Genomic DNA, 17,806 nt, shown 5'->3' on the forward strand with positions numbered 1-17,806 from the left:
AACAGTACAAAAAGAGTCCTTCCCCTTCTGAATACAGCTGTGCTGATGCATATTTCAGCTACTGCAAGTGGTGCACTTCACTTTTAAACACGGAATAATCCTATTTCATGTGGTACGTAAGTGAACAAATTCATGACCGCATAGAACAGTGAATTACAAGCTCAGACTAGCACCACATTCCTTTATCAAACAAGCATCTCTCTCACACACACAAATTGAGACTGTTCTCCATGGGATTAATTGGACACATGTGATACATTTATCATATACCTTTGACTGCATGACCTGCCCCTATTCATTTTCTTTGAGACTCAATAAAATTGCAACTCCACGTAGTTTCAAACAGATTTTTTTAAATAAAGCAGCTAGTAAAAAAGTTTCCTCCACCTCATGCCAAATGTGAAAATCTATGCCCCCAAAAAGTTATCCCCCTCTGATGCATAGAATGGTTGAATGGCTGCTTTTATGGATCCAAAAGCATCATTTTTTAACTCAGATGGCAGAAGTTTGTACTTCTGGCTGATGCCTTTGGCCAATGAAATTAGCCAGTATTTGGGGCCTTACAAGGTTGCTTCCTTTAGGAGGAGATTTGATGCTGGAGACAGTAATTTCTTTAGTGGTATCCTCTTTAGTTACAACAATGCACACAATGTCCTGTTTCTCTAAACAGGATGGAAACAGGCAAGGATTCCAAATCTGCCTTTCCAGCAAGTACTATGCCCAAAAGATGGTCTGTGTGCTCCTTCTCACACCATGTACATATAGATTCTCTCTCTCTCCTGACTTTCTGGCTCTCATGCCTACAGCTACGGTTATGCCATGGAGCTCACAGAAGTCATGGAATTGTTGCATTTCAGAAACCTAACATTTTCCACTTCAGACCCAGCTCTCAGCTGCTGCCTCATAGCTCCCAGCCATCTTGGGCTACCCTCTCCCCTAAGGTAGTTCCTAGCAAAGGGGGAAAAGGGGACAGGAAGGACCACAGTGGCCGCGTCCTGTGGGAGGCAGGACTCCGCCTCCAGCACTTGCAGGTGGTGGACATACCTTCTTTCTCCGCCCCCTCATTTTGTCATGGATACTTTACTGGAAGTTAGGGACAGATCTTGGGCTTCCATGACTTTTTGGTTATTGCCTGTGACTCATGCATGACTTTTACTAAAAATATCCATGACAAAAATCTTAGTATTACTTGCCCACACGGCTTGTCAACCCATCCTTTGGCCACTCCGTTTTCAATCAGTGAGAGGGAATCTCTCAGTATTCCAAGTTATGCCTTGCCAGGCGGCCACGTTGCACAATGACTTCTACTGTTTCCAGTTTCACAAGATAAAAGGGGTCTGCACCTTCCCTGTAGCTGAATGATTAGCATGTAGCATAATCCATCAGCTTTAACCATATCTGTCACTGATGAAAGTCATTAATTCCTCTTTATACAGCACATGTGCCTTTTTTTCCATTCTGAAGTTCGCAGTTGGGTCATCTTTTCAAACTTCTGCCACAGTATAATTGTTGATATCAAGTCTGTAGGGAATCCAGCATGCCTGTGTGCACCCTCCAGAGCCAGGGAGCCAGAGGGCACAGAAGTCACTCCTATCACAGATGACTTCAACAGAGATGGCCATTAAAGATTGATTATAATTTCTCTGGATGTGGGAAGATCACAGGTCTCAATAAGTAGCTGGAGCAGAAGATACACACTAAGGGTATGTCTACACTACCCCGCTAGTTCGAACTAGCGGGGTAATGTAGGCATACCGCACTTGCAAATGAAGCCCGGGATTTGAATTTCCCGGGCTTCATTTGCATAAGCGGGGCGCCGCCATTTTAAAATCCCCGCTCGTTCGAACCCCGTGCCACGTTCGAACCTCATTCCACGAGGAGTAACGGTAGTTCAAACTAGGAAGCCTAGTTCGAACTACCTAGTTCGTGCCCCGTGTAGCAGCGCTGCACGGGGTTCGAACGAGCGGGGATTTTAAAATGGCAGCGCCCCGCTTATGCAAATGAAGCCCGGGAAATTCAAATCCCGGTCTTCATTTGCAAGTGCGGTATGCCTACATTACCCTCCTAGTTCGAATTAGGAGGGTAGTATAGACATACCCTAAGGGCATGTCTACAATTCAACTAGACAGCCATGGTTGGCCTATGCCACCTGATTTTGGCTCACAAGACTTGGACTAAGGGGCTGTTTAATGGCGCTATAGACTTCCCAGATCAGGTTGCAGACTGAGCTCTGGGACCCTCCTGGAGCCAACAGTCCTGGAGCCCAGAAGTTTACACTGCACTTTAACAGCCCTGCAGCTCGACCACAAGCCTCAGTCATCAGGTACATACCAGCCATGGGTGTCTAGTTGCAGCATAGACACATACTAAAAGTTTGTGTAATTAATTAGATCCAGTGGGATATGGTGTGACTAAGGGATCAGAGACTTAGAGTCACAGGAAGGGAGTTAGGGCAGAAGAAGGAGTTAATTTGCAAAGATTACCTCAAGCATCTTACTCCATGTTTGGTGTTCATAATAAAGTTAACATGAGCGGCAGTTATATTCCTCTAGAGAGAGTACATACAAAAACAGTATAAATGGCAGAATTCCCTTGAATTTGCTTCTCCTTTCTAAGAATGTGCCTCCAGGAACACATGGCCATGAAGCTTCACATTTAAAAATAAAATAGACATATGATTTCCCCTGAAGTCAACAAAAATCATATGGCCAAAAGCCACACAGCTCTTTGAAAAGGTTTACTTTCCATTTTAAATGCTGGTCCAAGGACAGCTGGGGAAAAAAAACAGATTCAGCAATGGCATGCACCAATTTGCAAAAACAAATGTTACAAGAGGACTCTACACCACCAGCATTGTTTTGGTTGGCTTTATGCTAGTCTATAGTTATATAAACCACTTAGCATATCCTACAATTAGCAATCTCTACCCATATAACTTACATGAGGTCAGGTCTGAAGCGGTGCATAATTGCACACAGTGCAAGGCCACTCCTCCAAGAAGCAGTGAGATCAGTGACATTAACATTCCTGTACCCTTCTGTCTGTTTCTGACACCAGGTTAACAGCTTGTTAGGTCGAATATCAGATTCTGCAGGTGTAGTATAGGGAGAACATTTTAGTCACTTATATGCTCTGAATATAAAACGTAAAAGAAACATACCAGGCAGAAAATTTCACCTACCATGTCTTGAGACATTCACTGATTTTCTAATTGAGCTGACTCTTTCAAGAGGGCACTGTTGTAGCTCATTTATAATATACAAATGTCTAACCTAAAGCAAAAACAATTGGAGCATGAGTTCATGAACCACTGCAAGTGATTTTAATATAATATTTTCTTTTTATGTCAACTTTATTGAGTATCTTGATCTAATCCTGAGAATTTCATGAAGGTTTTGTTTATGCAGCATTTCAGCCGCAGTCACATTACTCCTGGGATAAAAATGAATTGTAGTCTTGTAAAGTGAGTCTTTAAAGAACTGACCTGATGAGGTCGAACACAGCTGGAGTTCAAGTTTGGATAACGCGTTCCTGGGTCAATGGTATACTGGTCAAAATTCTTGTTGATATTTTCAGGTGTAGTCTGGGGCAATAGTCGATAAATGCTCTCTCTTACAGACAATAATAAAGTAGTGTCAGTTTGAAGACAGCATGTAACCATTTTTTCCACATTATTGGTATTGTAATTATCCTCACCTCTATTTACAATCTGTCAATAATTAGCATTCTGCACTAACCCTGAATCTGCACCCACAGCCAGAACTGCCTCAGCATGAGAAATTTTCCATCCCCAACCTGAGACAGACACTTAAGTGATGCCTATGTCTTCCTAAGGCAGTAAGAGAACAAAAGCAAACTAAGTTTACGTCATGCAAAGCCATCTGTTTTTGCTTTAATCTCCATCCAAGGGGTAACTTTTCATTCTACCACAAAACAGCATTGGATATAGTCATCCTGCAATTCATCCAACCACCAGGACCTTCTTTGTTGCTCCATTCAATTTTCCATTTGGGATTGCTCTTTGTTTGAGTCATCCAAAAACTTCTGCCTTCTCATGCCTCACACAAACAACTGCATTTATAGTCATTAACACAAATAACAATACTGTTCCATATATCAGTTTCTAAAACATCCTGACCAGCTGTAACAGTATCAAATCTTTGCCCCTGGAACCACTAAACAAGGTCACACACATTTTTTTTTGTTCATGTCTTTAATAGCAGTTTTCGGGTGAGTGAATAATAGATTATAGAAAATAATTTATTAAACCCATGCAGATTCTTGCCTGCTGCACATTTAGCAGTATCAGTAAAAATTACATTACTGTCCCAGCATGAACTAAAAGTCTCAGCTAAAGAAGCAGGTGCCAATTTGGAAGTTCACTGCTGTTAAAGTGTTGTTTGTGTTCTTGGACTAAAAGCAGATGATTTGAGAGGTGCTTGCAGCTAGTTTGGTATTTTCAGCTCCTGTCCGGTAAAAAAATTCAGAGAATATCGGACACCTAAAATGTCCGGTATTCTCTGAATTTTTCCCCAGCCAGGAGGCAAAAATCCCGGGCACCTGGCAACCCTACAAACACTCAGTGCCCGGCCTTCCTCCACCCCCCCGAACCTCCTCCGGCCCTCAACACCCCGACCCCAGCCCCCATGCTTACCTGGTTCCCAAAGGCTGCCGGCACAAAATGGCTGCTGGCCAAAAGACCTAGCAGAAACAATGCTTTCCCCTGGGTCTTAGTGCTCAACCACTCCCCTGTTCCTATCCCTGCACTCACTCTTAAAGGGGACATGCTGTTTTATTTTAATTTTTTTTGGGTCCTTTTTTTTTGGCTCAACAACTTTGGTCTCCCCCCCCTTTTTTCCCCTTCAACAGAATTTTTTCTTAGGGGGAGGGGAGGGGAAATCGGTATTTTTATTTCAACCATCTGGCAACTCTAGGTCTAAAACCTTTTCACACCAAAGGTCCAAACTACATCAACATTCAGAACAAGTGGTCAACAAAGAGCCATATAAAAATGCCCATGTGTATGACTGAAAATATACAACAAACCCCTAGGCTCTGGGGTGGGGCCAAAAACGAGGGGTTAAGTGTGCAGAACAGGGCTGCCAGTGAATGGGATAGGGATGAGGGTGCAGAATCTGGGTGGGAGGAGGGTACAGTGTGGGAGGGGGCAAGATCTGGCAAGAGCAGGCTGAGGCCAGGCTGCCTGGCCACAGGGCAGAAGGGATTTTGGCCAAGGGACTGGGGGTGTCTGGCCAGGGGGCAGAGGGCAGGGGGGATTCTGGCCAGAGGACTGGAGGTAGGGGGGATTTTGGCCAGGAGACAAAGGACAGGGATTTTAGCCAGGAGGCTGGGAGGCAGGGGTTGTCTGGCCAGGAGACAGGGGGGTCTGGCCAATGGACAAAGGGCAGAGGGGATTTTGGCCAGGGGGCATCTGGTCAGAAGGCTGGGGACAGGGGAGATTTTTGGCTGGGGATAGGGGGGTGTCTGGCCAAGAGGCAGAAGGCAAGGGGTGGAAAAGGGGAAGTGAGGGTGTGGATATCTGGACATGAGGGTGTGGGGGGCATATACTTGTCTTCGTGCAACGTGGCAGCCACTGTATAAACATGTCTCCTGCTGCTCCCATTCCCCAGAATCCTCCAGGAAGCCTCCCAGGAAGGGTTTCCTAGGGAATGAAAAAGGCCAGCGCAGAGGGTTTTTGTCCACTTTTGGCTGCTTGTTTCCCGCATGGAAAGGAAGGAAAGAAGAGCAGCGCACCGAGACAATTTTTTGCTCCACTTGTTCTCTGCACGTTCTGGATCAGGGCAGGCTCGGGGCTTCCCCCCCCCCCCCCCTCCGACAGGAAGCCAGCGCTGGCGTTCTAATCATGTGGGGGGCTGTATTTTTGCCTCCTGTTCGGTAAAAAAATTCAGAGAATACCTGAGATGTCCAGTATTTTCTGAATTTTCCCCTGGCCAGGAGGCAAAAATACCGGGCACCTGGCAACCCTACAAACACTCAGCGCCTGGCCTTCCACTCCCAACACCCCCAGCACCCCAACCCCAGCCCCCATGCTTACCTGGTTCCCCAAGGCTGCTGGCACAAAATGGCTGCCGGCCAAAAGACCTAGGGGAAGCAATGCTTCCCCTGGATCTTAGTGCTCAACTTCTCCCCTGTTTCTATCCCTGCACTCACTCTTAAAGGAGACATGCTGTTTTAATACTGTTTTATTTAAAAAAAAAAATTTTTTTTGGGGGGGGGGGGCTTGGAGTCTTTTTTTTTTTTTTTTTTAAACACAACTTTGGTCTCCCCCCCACTTTTTCCCCCCTTCAACAGAATTTTTTCCCAGTGTTTTCTTTTGGGTGGGGGGGAGGGGATAGGTGTTCAGTATTTTTGTTTCAACCATCTGGCAACCGTAGCTGTAAGGCTGTAGCACTAGTGTGAGTTCCTGCTGTAGGGAAAGCTGTGGGGAGGGAGAGGAGGGTCCTGAGCTGGGGCTCCAGAAGAGCCATATCTGGCTCCCAAGACATAGGGTACGTCTAGACTACATGCCTCTGTCGCCAGAGGCATGTAGATTAGGCTACCAGACATAGGAAAATGAAGCGGCGATTTAAAATAATCACTGCTTCATTTAAATTTACATGGCTGCCGCGCTGAGCCGACAAACAGCTGATCAGCTGTTTGTCGGCTCAACGTGATAGTCTGGACGTGCGGGCGTCGACATCAAAGGTATTTGTCGACCACCCAGGTATGCCTCCTGATCCTCTGTTTGTCAGCTCAGCGCGGCAGCCATGTAAATTTAAATGAAGCAGCGATTATTTAAATCGCCGCTTCATTTCCCTATGTCGGGTAGCCTTATCTACATGCCTCTGGCGACAGAGGCATGTAGTCTAGACGTACCCATAGTTTGCTGACCCCTGCCGTAATCCTTCACACTACTCTATATTGGTGAATGCTTCCATCAGCAGAGTGTAACTTGCAGGACCAGGCCTAGATATCACTTCCATCTGAAAACTGATCAGTAGCATAAATTAACTTCTAAGTGTTTGTTATTCGCACTGCTCCTTGAACATCTTCTATCACCATATTCCCTTGAAATTTTCTCAAATGGGAGGGGAAGAAGAAAGGAAGGGCTTACCGTTCAGCAAGGATTTCCAGTGGGGGTTTTCCTTGATCCCAGCTTCTCACCATCCATGCTGTATCAAAAGCAGCTAGGAAGCCTCTTGCACAGCCAGTGCCCATCGGCCAAAAGGGCTGTAAAGAGCATTTACAGTTTAGTATTTACATCTTTCTTTTTTAAAAAAAAGAACACTTATGACCAAAGCAGGTGCCATGTGGACTTTACAGGCTAAGTTATCACACATTTTTAAAAGCTAGGCCACTACTGTTCTAGTGTACAGTATTGCCAGCTCTCACACTATTTGGTGTTTTTTTCTCAAAGCCTCAGCTCCTGGAGTCATAAAAATCTGCATTTTTATTGGGTTTTTTTGTTGTTGTTTTTATATTTGTTGTCTGAAGAAAGTTTCCAGTTCTCATGCAGAGAACAGCTGGAAAACAAACTCTGAAACACTAAAAAACCAGAAGGGAAGTAGAAAGTAGGAAGCAGGAGACTGGGGAGGGCAGATATGATAGAGGTCTAAAAAAGCATGAGTGGTGTGGAAAAAAAGAATAAGGAAAAGTTATTTACTTGTTCCCACAATATAAGACCTAGAGGGTCACCAAATGAAATTAATAGGTAGCAGGTTTAAAACAAACAAAAGGAAGTTTTTTCTTCATGCAGCACACAGTCAACCTGTGGAACTCCTTGCCAGGGGATATTGTGAAGACAAGGACTTTAACAGGGTTCAAAAAAACTAGACAAATTCATGGAGGTTAGGTCCATCAATTACTATTAACCAGGATGGGTAGGAATGGTGTCCCTAGCCTCTATTCATCAGGGGCTGGAAATGGATGACAGGAGAGGGATCACATGATGATTACCTGTTCTGTTAACTCCCTCTGCAGCATCTGCAATTGGCCATTGTTGCAAGACAGGATACAGAGCTAGACCCAGTATGGTCTGACCCAGTATGTCTGTTCTTATGTTTTTATCCTATGTTTCTTATATAAAATCACATCTAATTTTTAAGCCAGCTTATCTCATGATGTTTTGGGATCTGAACATTGGGAATTGGGGTTACTGAGCACATTACTTGTTCACTCGAACGTATACTTCTAGCATCAGACTATCCTGCTTTGTATTTCTGATTGAGATTGTAGTCAAGGAAACTTTGACATAAATACCAGCTAAGGAATGGCTACTTGTTCACAGCTTATACCCAACTTGTTCACTCATGCAAGTAAACTTACACAGATGTGCAAAAACTACAAGGAGTCCTGTGGCACCTTAGAGACTAAGGCTACCTCTACACTATGAGATCTTCTGGCAAAAAATATGCTAATACGGGACTCATTTCCATGAGTTGTGATCTCATTAGCATATTTTCTGCCATATCTTTTTGCTCACAGGGTTTTTGTGCAAAAAGAAGCAGTGTGGATGGGAGGTTTTTTTGCGCAAAACCCTGTTTTACACAAGATCCATAAGAAAAATGTAAGAAAAATTGTTGCTTTTAAAAAAGTCATTTAAAAAGTTCAGAAAATATTTACAAGCTGCAAAACTAAGTGTTGTTACTAGACATTGCTAAATATGTGGCCAGCTCAGATGGCTTCTGAATTTTCTTAATTTTATTCTTTTCAGGAAAGATTTAAAGGTTAAGCCAGTGACCAGATAAGATTCACATTGCCATCTCCTGATTATTATAGTGTCAAAATAAGAAGTCTGAATGCATTTACCAAAGTACTTGAACCCAATTTAACAAAACCAAACCAAACGCCTTTTGCAGCATAAACATACTTTTACTTTAAGGAATTGAAAATGCTGTTTGTTGTTGCTGCTGGATATACCTCAAGTAAACTATCTCCCACAAGGGCTACTAACAGCTGATGTCTGTGCCTCTCTCTTAGTAGTGCAGCATTTTCAGAGGCATACATGGAAGTAAAATCAAACATAGCCACGTCTGGCTGCCCATAGTGATTAATCGCAAAATCCAAGGAAGGCAACTGATATTTGGTTGCAAAGTCTGCAGCTTCTCTTGCATAAGACAGCAGATTATCCTGGTTTACGTTTTCCCCAGAGAGAAGCATCTCGGTATCAATATAGTCCTAAAAAGACAAAAATAGATGCAATATGAGAGACTTTGAAGTATTCTGATGCAGGGCCAGAAAATAGCACATAGCAGATGCTAACATGGCATTTTGTGGCAAAGTATGGAAAGAAATTTGGGAGATACATAAATATTTAGAAAATGTGTTAATATATAAACTCAGTCCTGACATAATAACTCTATGCAGCAAGCTGATTGAGCATTATAACTTGCAATGGAAGATGGTGCTTTCTTCACTCTTCTTCCCTTAGCTACATATTATTTTGGTAAATGTACTACCCCCCTTGCATGTCCCATCACTATGGAGAATATTGCACTTTGGAACTTGAGGATCATCCCCAAGTACAATGAGTAATCTTGCATATGACCGGATATTGATGAGCCTATTGCCTAGAATTGTACATACATGGGTTCTCTGTTGTGTCTTGTACAGTATCTACAAATTGAGCACAGAAAGAGTTTGTTTGAAGCAACCTGCTCAACTTCACAGGGACCCTTTCTTTATAGATCATGCCGCTTAAGTTTACTGATAAGGAGACTTCTATTTCCAGTTTAATCATGGATGAGCCCCCTGACCTGCTACATACTAGATGACTGATGCTGCATAATCCATGCTCACTTAACTCTAGACAAGTTGCATTTAGCACTAAACACAAAGGCTACGTCTACACTGGCCACAATTTCCGGAAAAGCCATGCAAATCAGGTGAGTCAGGATAGGGAAATCTTTGAAGTAGGAATAAGAGATCCTCCGGAAAAGGGCTTTATTCCGGAGGATCGTGCCAGTCTAGACGCTTTTTTTCTGGCTTTTCCCCAAGCTGGAAAAAAAGGGGCCGACATGTTTATTTAAATCCGCGGGGGATATTTAAATCTCCCGCGGATTTCCCTATCCTGACTCACCTGATTTGCATGGCTTTTCCGGAAATTGTGGCCAGTGTAGACGTAGCCAAATGGACCATAGAAACAGTGTGGATGTGCCAGCTCCCTGTCACCAAACTCCACACATTCTAATTCCATAAAGAGGTTTTTTTGAACACAAATACTGTGAGAGTGTCCTGGGGATAGGATTTCGGTGAGAAAAATGATGGTCAATATTGTGCAAATGCCCTCACCACAACTGTATGCCCTTATTAGGGGATCCCTCTGCAATTGAGGGCAGAGGGAGAGGAACAGGAACATTTACCTGGATGGAGCAGTTTGAACAGGAAGTGGCTGGTTGACCATGGAAGAAAGGTTCACCTTCTCTGGTCATCTAAGGACTATGTCCTTTAAACCCCAGGCAGTTCCAGAGAAGACCATTCATTTGGACCATTTTGGGGGCACCCAGTACCAGGGAAGAATGGGCTACACTCATCTGAATGGGGAGCAAATAGTCTTTCACTAATGTCATATAAAATATTAGGAAATATTTGGGAACCCAGAAGAGATAGCAGGGAGGCAGCCAATTAGTTTCTTGGTATCAGATACTCCAGCACAGACACTCATTATGGAAAGAAAACGTATTGTATCCAATGGATTGGAAGGGGGTTTACAGGAAAGCAGCAATTAAGAAAGCTAAGTAGAAGGTTCATGTCTTGTAATGTCTGGCCCTTTGCTTTCAGGTCCCTGAGCTCTTAAATTAGCATAGGCATGCAAGGTCCCAGTGATGAGCTGCCTTGGATCAGACTGGGAAGGGGAGGGCTGATGTTGCCTCTCCCAAAGAGGTAAAATTTTATGATATCCTGCACTGTACAATTTTATTGCCAAACACTCCCAGATATTTTAAGTGACTCAAGATATAGCCTCTTCAAACTACATCCATTGCCTCCTGTATTTCTTCCTGCATGGCCAGACAATAGGACAGTGCGTTTAGAATACAGCTCCTTTGAAGATGCAGAATTAGTTTTGTGGCAATGCAAAAGGAACAGAAATTTGTATCTGTGGTTCTGTTGACAGGCATTTGGGTTTGCTCATTGTACATATGCCACACAAAGTTTAAAAAACAGAAAATCTAACGGTTGAATCCCAAGAGATCCTGTTGAGCTTCATTTTAAACAATTTCAGGGATTATTTCCAACAGGAAACAATCTGCTTGTCAGTCCCTAAACTGGAATGAAATGTTCTTACTGGGGAGGAGGGAGAGGATGAATAACTATTGGGGTTTATTCTTCAAGACTGATCCTGTCTCAGAAAAAAATGAGCTAAAGTTTAGGAAACGCAATGCATCTTTTGTTTCTTGGTTGCAGTATACTGCTGGAAAATCAGAGGCTCAGCCAGGCCTGCTGATGGGGGTTGAGGTGGGAGGGCAAAGGGGGCAGCTGCACTAGGGCCCAACGATTCAAAAGGGTGGGTGGCACCCTTCAGGCTGTGCGGCACCCTTCAGGCTGTGCTAAAGGGCTGGCAAGGGGAGACTAGGTCTCAGGCCTGCTCCTTCTGTGTGAGGCCCTACCCCTTTTGAGAGCATGGAGCTCTTCCCTCCCCTCCCCGCCTCCCTTCCCAATTCTATCAGCCTCCCTGGATTCAGTGCATGGCACACAATCCAATTACAGGCAGTCCCCGGGTTACGTACAAGATAGGGACTGTAGGTTTGTTCTTAAGTTGAATCTGTATGTAAGTCAGAACTGGTGTCCAGATTCAGCCGCTGAATCTGGACACCAGTTCTGACTTACATACAGATTCAACTTAAGAACCCCAGGCGTCCCCAAGTCAGCTGCTGCTGAAACTGATCAGCAGCTGATTCCAGGAAGCCTGGGGCAGAGCAACTCTGCCTCGGGCTTCCTGTAGTCAGCCGCTGGTCAGTTTCAGCAGCAGCTAACTTGGGGACGCCTGGGGTAGAGCAGCTCGGGTGCTGCTGGGTTGTCCAGTAGCGCGGCCGCTCCTCGGCGCTACTGGACTAACCCAGCAGCACCCTAGCTGCTCTGCCCCAGGCGTCCTGATTCAGCCACTGCTGAAACTGATCAGCAGCGGCTGAATCAGGACTCCTGGGGCTGATCAGCTGGGGTGCTGCCGGGTTGGTCCAGTAGCGCCAAGGAGCGGTGCTGCGGGACCAACCGGCAGCGCCCCACCTGCTCTACCACAGGCCCTGGGCTTTGCTCCACATCTCCCTGGTCTGCTGGGGGGGGCACTAGCTGCGTCCCCCCCCCCCCCAGCAGACCAGGGAGACGCGGAGCAAAGCCGCGGAGGACCCGGGCCGGACCGCGGCTTCCAGATCAGCGCCGCGGTCCGGCCCGGGTCCTTCGCGGCTTTGCTCAGCGTCTCCCTGGTCTGCAGACCAGGGAGACGCTGAGCAAAGCGGCGCAGGACCCGGGGCCGGACCCGCGGCCGCTTCCAGATCAGGTACTCCCTTTAATCCTAGGAAGAGTCTAGTCTGTGGCTAGGACTATTTTGTAATCTTGCCAGAATGAGAAGTGATTTTGGGTGCCTAACAGGAGACATTTCAGAAAGTGCTGAAAATCAGTTTCTGAAAATCAAAGCCTGTGAAACCATGTCAGTTTGGGTACCCAACAATTACTAGGTACTTTGAAACTTGTTTATAAAGGCCAAGTTGTTTAGAAGTGACCCTCTTGTTGCCTTTCACCCATTTTGGTGTATTTACTATTTCAGCCTAGGATAGAGTCCAACACTATTTCAATTTGCTGGCTGAGCATACAGTTTTTTCTCATTTGATTTTTGAGTCACTGAGGTTTGTTGTCTTCAGAGATATCAATGCCTGCATAGCCAGTGACTCTTTCAGTGTGACTTAGGAATACATTACAACCAGTTTCTGAACTGATTTTTAAGCAGTACCATTTTCAGTTTCGAGTTCAGTGTTCTCACTGTACAAATTAAACAAACACAGGCAAACCACCATCTCAGTGATTCATACTCTATTCATAAAATGTTCAAAAACCAGTCAATTAACACTTTCCGTTCAGCTATTCTTTGCATCTATACTCACATTAATAATGACGCCTTTGTCCAGAAGACTCTGCTTTTTTGCTGTCATTACAAAATAGTGAGTGTTGTCTTTGTAATAAACTATATTCTCCAGATCAATTCCTGAAAAGACAACAAGACATTAGTGAAAAAAACCAAGCTGAAATGAATTGTCTTCATTTGTACCTGCAAGCGACTTTCATTTAAATTTATTTGAGATGCCTCCCAAACACAAATACTCGGAGTCCCCAACTGAGATTGCAGAGTGCACAGAACAAAGGCCCCCCCCCCCCCCCCCCAGAATATGAGAAAGTCATTGATTGTCTGCAAAAATATTTCAGCTCGTATTAGCACGCTTAGTAATCTTGTAAGAAAGGGAAAATATGATCCATATTTGACACAAAATATGTAGGTTGCAATAGGTATAGCTATGGTGCCAATAAAATGCTTGTTGATTTAAATGGGACTAGGATCAAGCACATGGTGACCAAAATATTAATTTAAAATAGAGGCTGCAATATGGAAGTCCCCCTGAAACCACAGAATGGAAGTACAGGCAGTCCCCGGGTTACGTACAAGATAGGGACTGTAGGTTTGTTCTTAAGTTGAATCTGTATGTAAGTCGGAACTGGCCAGTTCTGACTTACATACAGAATCAACTTAAGAACCCCAGGCGTCCCCAAGTCAGCTGCTGCTGAAACTGATCAGCAGCTGATTCCAGGAAGCCCGGGGCAGAGCAACTCTGCCTGGGGCTTCCTGTAGTCAGCGCTGGTCAGTTTCAGCAGAAGCTGACTTGGGGACGCCTGGGGCAGAGCAGCTGGGGTGCTACTGGACCAACCCAGCAGCACCCCATCTGCTCTGCCCCAGACGTCCTGATTCAGCCGCTGCTGAAACTGACCAGCAGCGGCTGAATCAGGACCTGGGGCAGAGCAGCTGGGGTGCTGCCGGGTTGGTCCAGTAGTGCCCACGGGCGCTGCAGGACCAATTGGCAGCGCCCCAGCTGCTCTGCCCCAGAGTCCAAAACAAAAGCCTGGTCTGCTGGGGGGGGGGGGAGCACACTAGCTGCGCCCCCTCCCCCCAGCAGACCAGGGACACGGGGAGCAGAGCCGCAGCGGCAGCGGGGTGCCGCGCCTCTGAGGCTTTGCTCTGGCAAAGCCTCAGAAGCGCAGGAACCCGCCCGCTGCTGCCGCTTGGGTCCCGGTGCCTGTGGTCTGCTGGGGACGGTCCCCAGCAGACCACAGGCACCGGCACCCAAGTGGCAGCAGCAGCGGTTCCCGCGCTTCCGAGGCTTTGCTCTGGCAAAGCCTCAGAAGCGCGGGAACCCGCCCGGTGCCCCTGGTCTGCTGGAGACGGTCTCCAGCAGACCAGGGGCACCGGAGCAGCTTACGAACGGGGCTTTCTCGCCCCGACTTCCGGGGTGAGAAAGCTCCGTTCGTAAGTGCGGATCCGACGTAAGTCGGATCCGCGTAAGTCGGGGACTGCCTGTATATGCCCTTTAGTATACGCCTAATGGATGTTTCCCTATTCTGGGCCCCTTTTTCAGACACCTAAAATGAAGATTTAATACAAGATACGGTTTATATAAATTTACAGGGAGGGAATGGTTTTCAATTAATTTTGAAGTGATATAAAAGCTTATTGACAGCTAACCAATATGCACTTCAAAAATCACTTTCTTAGCAAATAGACAATGATACTTCAAAGAAAGCAAGTGAGCATATATTATGAGGTGCTTACAACATAATATATGAACTAATACAAAGCAATCCCAAGCATTTTCTCTTGAAGGGAAAACTCTAGATATTGAGAATGCGCTCACAAAAAATATATAATTTGTATCAAAATATTTTTTATAGTTGAGAAAAAATGAGAACACAGGAGATCCAGGCTGTGGTACACCTATGCTTAGAAAATAATTTCATTGTAGGAACACCTCCCTAAGACTTTGAAAGCAGCAGAATGTTATTGCTTTGTGTTATTTAATACATTAAAAGCTATTTTTGGAAGGGGTAGGCAGTGGTCCTTTATATGCCAAGTTGCCCTACTGTATATTTTGCTTGGTCATGAAAAAATAAGAGAATGAGGATCTACCAGTTTCCTCTTTGAGGTCCTGGAAGAATTTTTGATTGAAGATGAAAGCAACACCACTAATTTCCTCCACCTTGGCTTCTGCAGCTGTGTTTCTGTTGATAAAGTTGGCTGTGATAGCTATAGCTAGCTTGCCACGAAACTCCTTCCTTCTAAAACCTGGAGATCAAAAGGATTCACAATTCAGCAACATTAAGGTTCATTTGTTGAGGCTGACCCACCTATCTTGAAAAGTTTAAGGGTGCCAATTTAAAACTGTCTGAAATAGTACTTATCAGCTTTTGCAGTCTCAAACAAAGTTGGGTTCCTGATTCCTCCAACATTTTAATGATATCCCAACCTAACCTAATTGTAGTAGGTCAGGACAGCCATACAGTGATTATAAACATTTGGCTGCATGTGTTTTCTTAAGCTCCCTCAGTATATCATGCCAATTCTGCGCACGGAGCTAGCATAACAGACTTCACAAGAGCTCCCAAGGGCCACAGACTCAGATAAGATATGAAGGAACCTAGATCAGTTTTATTGTCGAACAAAGTACATTAGTAGTCATCGGTAGACAGATGATGTATGAATCCTGCAACAATCTAACTGACATTTTTTAAAAAAAGTTAAGGGAAAAAAATCCATAAGCACTGTATTGAGTTTGGCAGATATGAAAGAAAGCAGGCTATATGGAACAAACTAAAACTAATAGAAAGGGAAATCAGGAACTTTGTCAGTTTAAACTAACGTGTGTAATTACAGCTATGAGATGAACCTATAATTAAGTGACAGGCTAGTTCGTATGACACCAGAGCTGCTTAGCTAATGTCTCCCTCACAAAGGCAACTCGTGGGGCTGGAACTCTGTGAGATGTAACAGCAGGACCTTCTTTTCCTCCCAGTTATGTATTATCTCTTCCATCTGTTATAGAAATTACTGCTTCTGGTACTAATCACCACCCTCCAAGAATGACTCCTCTGTTCATTAAATACCTGGCAGTCACCATATAATCATTATTTCAAGTATATTCAGCTGACTTAAGAGAAAACGACATGAAGAATGACAAATATATGTCAGGAACTGCACAATCACCATAAAATTAAATCAGCATGATATTTCTTAACCTTGCAGTAGGGACTCAAGGTAGTAACTGCCACCACAATATAATCCCTACAAACTGTGTGGCAGAGATGGCCCTAAGAATCGGTAATGAAGTAAATGTCTCACTTTATGGGGTGGATCCAAAAACACGATTATAAAGGCAGAAAACACACCATAAAGAAATTTCCACTGTCATATATGTAAATACTTGTGCAGTGAGAGGAGGTGTAACCCATTCCCTTCTGTTCTCTTTGTTCTCTTTTCACTGCACTTTAAAGAGATATTGATCTTAAGAATAGCTTTTACCCACCTTCTAAAGTGTTCCTGCGACCATCTGCACCAATAACAACATTAAATTCAAACTCTGACAGAGGGTGATCCATTGGGAGAAATTCAGCCCGCCAGCCTCTCTCTAAAGAAACAAGTAATAAAACGTATTCAGATATCACATTGTGACAGAAGAAACATTGATAGAACGTGAAGAAAAGTGATTAGGATAAAACATGGATGTATGTGTCCTCATAGCATGCACCTGTGCTGGAAGATTTATCCCTAGGGGACCAGTCCCAGTGTCCCCTGGAGTGGTGCACACATGCCATGCTATATAGGGAGCTCCCGGGCCCCTTCCTCTCCAATTCCTCCTTGCCAGAAACTCTGACAGTGAGGAAAGGAGGAGGGACTATTGAGTGGACATGAACAACAGATCTTGAAGAACACCAGATCTTGAAGAACACCAGATTCAGAAGTAGGTAGCTGCCTTTTCTTCTCCAAGTGATTGCTCACATCCATTCAACTTGGGTGACTCCAAGCAGTAGAGGGTAGGAGTTTACTTTCATTTACTTTCTTTTCTGCTGTTCATGGACATGCAGGAGAGAGAATAGCCCTGCCAAATGCTGCCTCTTCTCTGGCCTGCTGTATAACAGCATAATGGGATGTAAATGTGTGGTCCATTGCAGCCTTACAAATGTCAGTGATCGGGACATTTGCCAGGAAGGCATCTTGCACCATGGTTGAGTGCACCTTGATGAGCAGTGGAGGTTGGACACCTGCCAGCTGATGAGGATTTGTGATCCATCTGGAAACCCGATGTGAAGAAACCAGACAAACATTCATGTGTTCAGCAAACACTATGAACAGCTGAGAGGATTTATGGAAGGGTCTTGTGAGCCCCGCCTGACATCTAGGGCATGGAGGCTTCTCTCCTCACTGGTCTTATGAGGTTTTGGATAGTAGACAGTAAAAAGATATCCTGGCCAAAATGGAAGACCTGAACCACCTTAGGGAGGAGAGCGGAATGCAGTCTAAATTGCACCTTATCCTTAAAGAAGACCATGTAAGGCAGGCATGTCCAAAGTCCGGCCCACGGGCCAATTGCGGCCCGTGTTCCGGTTTAATACGGCCCCCCAGGTAATTTGGCAATATCTATCTTTTATGGCCCCCAACGAATCCATATGTATTGAGATGAATACATTGTAAAATCTCAGTTAATGTCAGTTGGTCTAAATCAGTTATAAATATATTTGGACACAACATGTATACTTGGTGTTATGTTCCTGTTCA

The 17,806-nt window shown here is 44.7% G+C and overlaps 1 protein-coding gene across 19 annotated transcripts in view; it reads right to left on the reverse strand.

Moving 5' to 3' along the window:
• The window catches only part of MICAL2 (microtubule associated monooxygenase, calponin and LIM domain containing 2), a 243,117-nt gene that overhangs the window by 125,783 nt on the left and 99,528 nt on the right, over nucleotides 1-17,806 (reverse strand). For all 19 annotated transcript variants that reach the window (XR_012903606.1, XR_012903607.1, XM_075927882.1 and 16 more), the window contains exons 5-12: nucleotides 16,557-16,658; nucleotides 15,164-15,319; nucleotides 13,095-13,195; nucleotides 8,920-9,177; nucleotides 7,115-7,230; nucleotides 3,485-3,611; nucleotides 3,182-3,272; nucleotides 2,941-3,088 (exon numbers count right to left, since the gene is read on the reverse strand). Coding sequence is in view for 17 of the 19 variants with exons in the window: in XM_075927882.1 (XP_075783997.1) it covers nucleotides 2,941-3,088; nucleotides 3,182-3,272; nucleotides 3,485-3,611; nucleotides 7,115-7,230; nucleotides 8,920-9,177; nucleotides 13,095-13,195; nucleotides 15,164-15,319; nucleotides 16,557-16,658 (1,099 nt within the window). In the remaining 2 variants the exon portion in view is untranslated. The remainder of the gene's footprint in view (nucleotides 1-2,940; nucleotides 3,089-3,181; nucleotides 3,273-3,484; nucleotides 3,612-7,114; nucleotides 7,231-8,919; nucleotides 9,178-13,094; nucleotides 13,196-15,163; nucleotides 15,320-16,556; nucleotides 16,659-17,806) is intronic.

This window comes from Pelodiscus sinensis, chromosome 4 (genome assembly GCF_049634645.1).
Source record: "Pelodiscus sinensis isolate JC-2024 chromosome 4, ASM4963464v1, whole genome shotgun sequence".
Taxonomy (NCBI): domain Eukaryota; kingdom Metazoa; phylum Chordata; order Testudines; family Trionychidae; genus Pelodiscus; species Pelodiscus sinensis.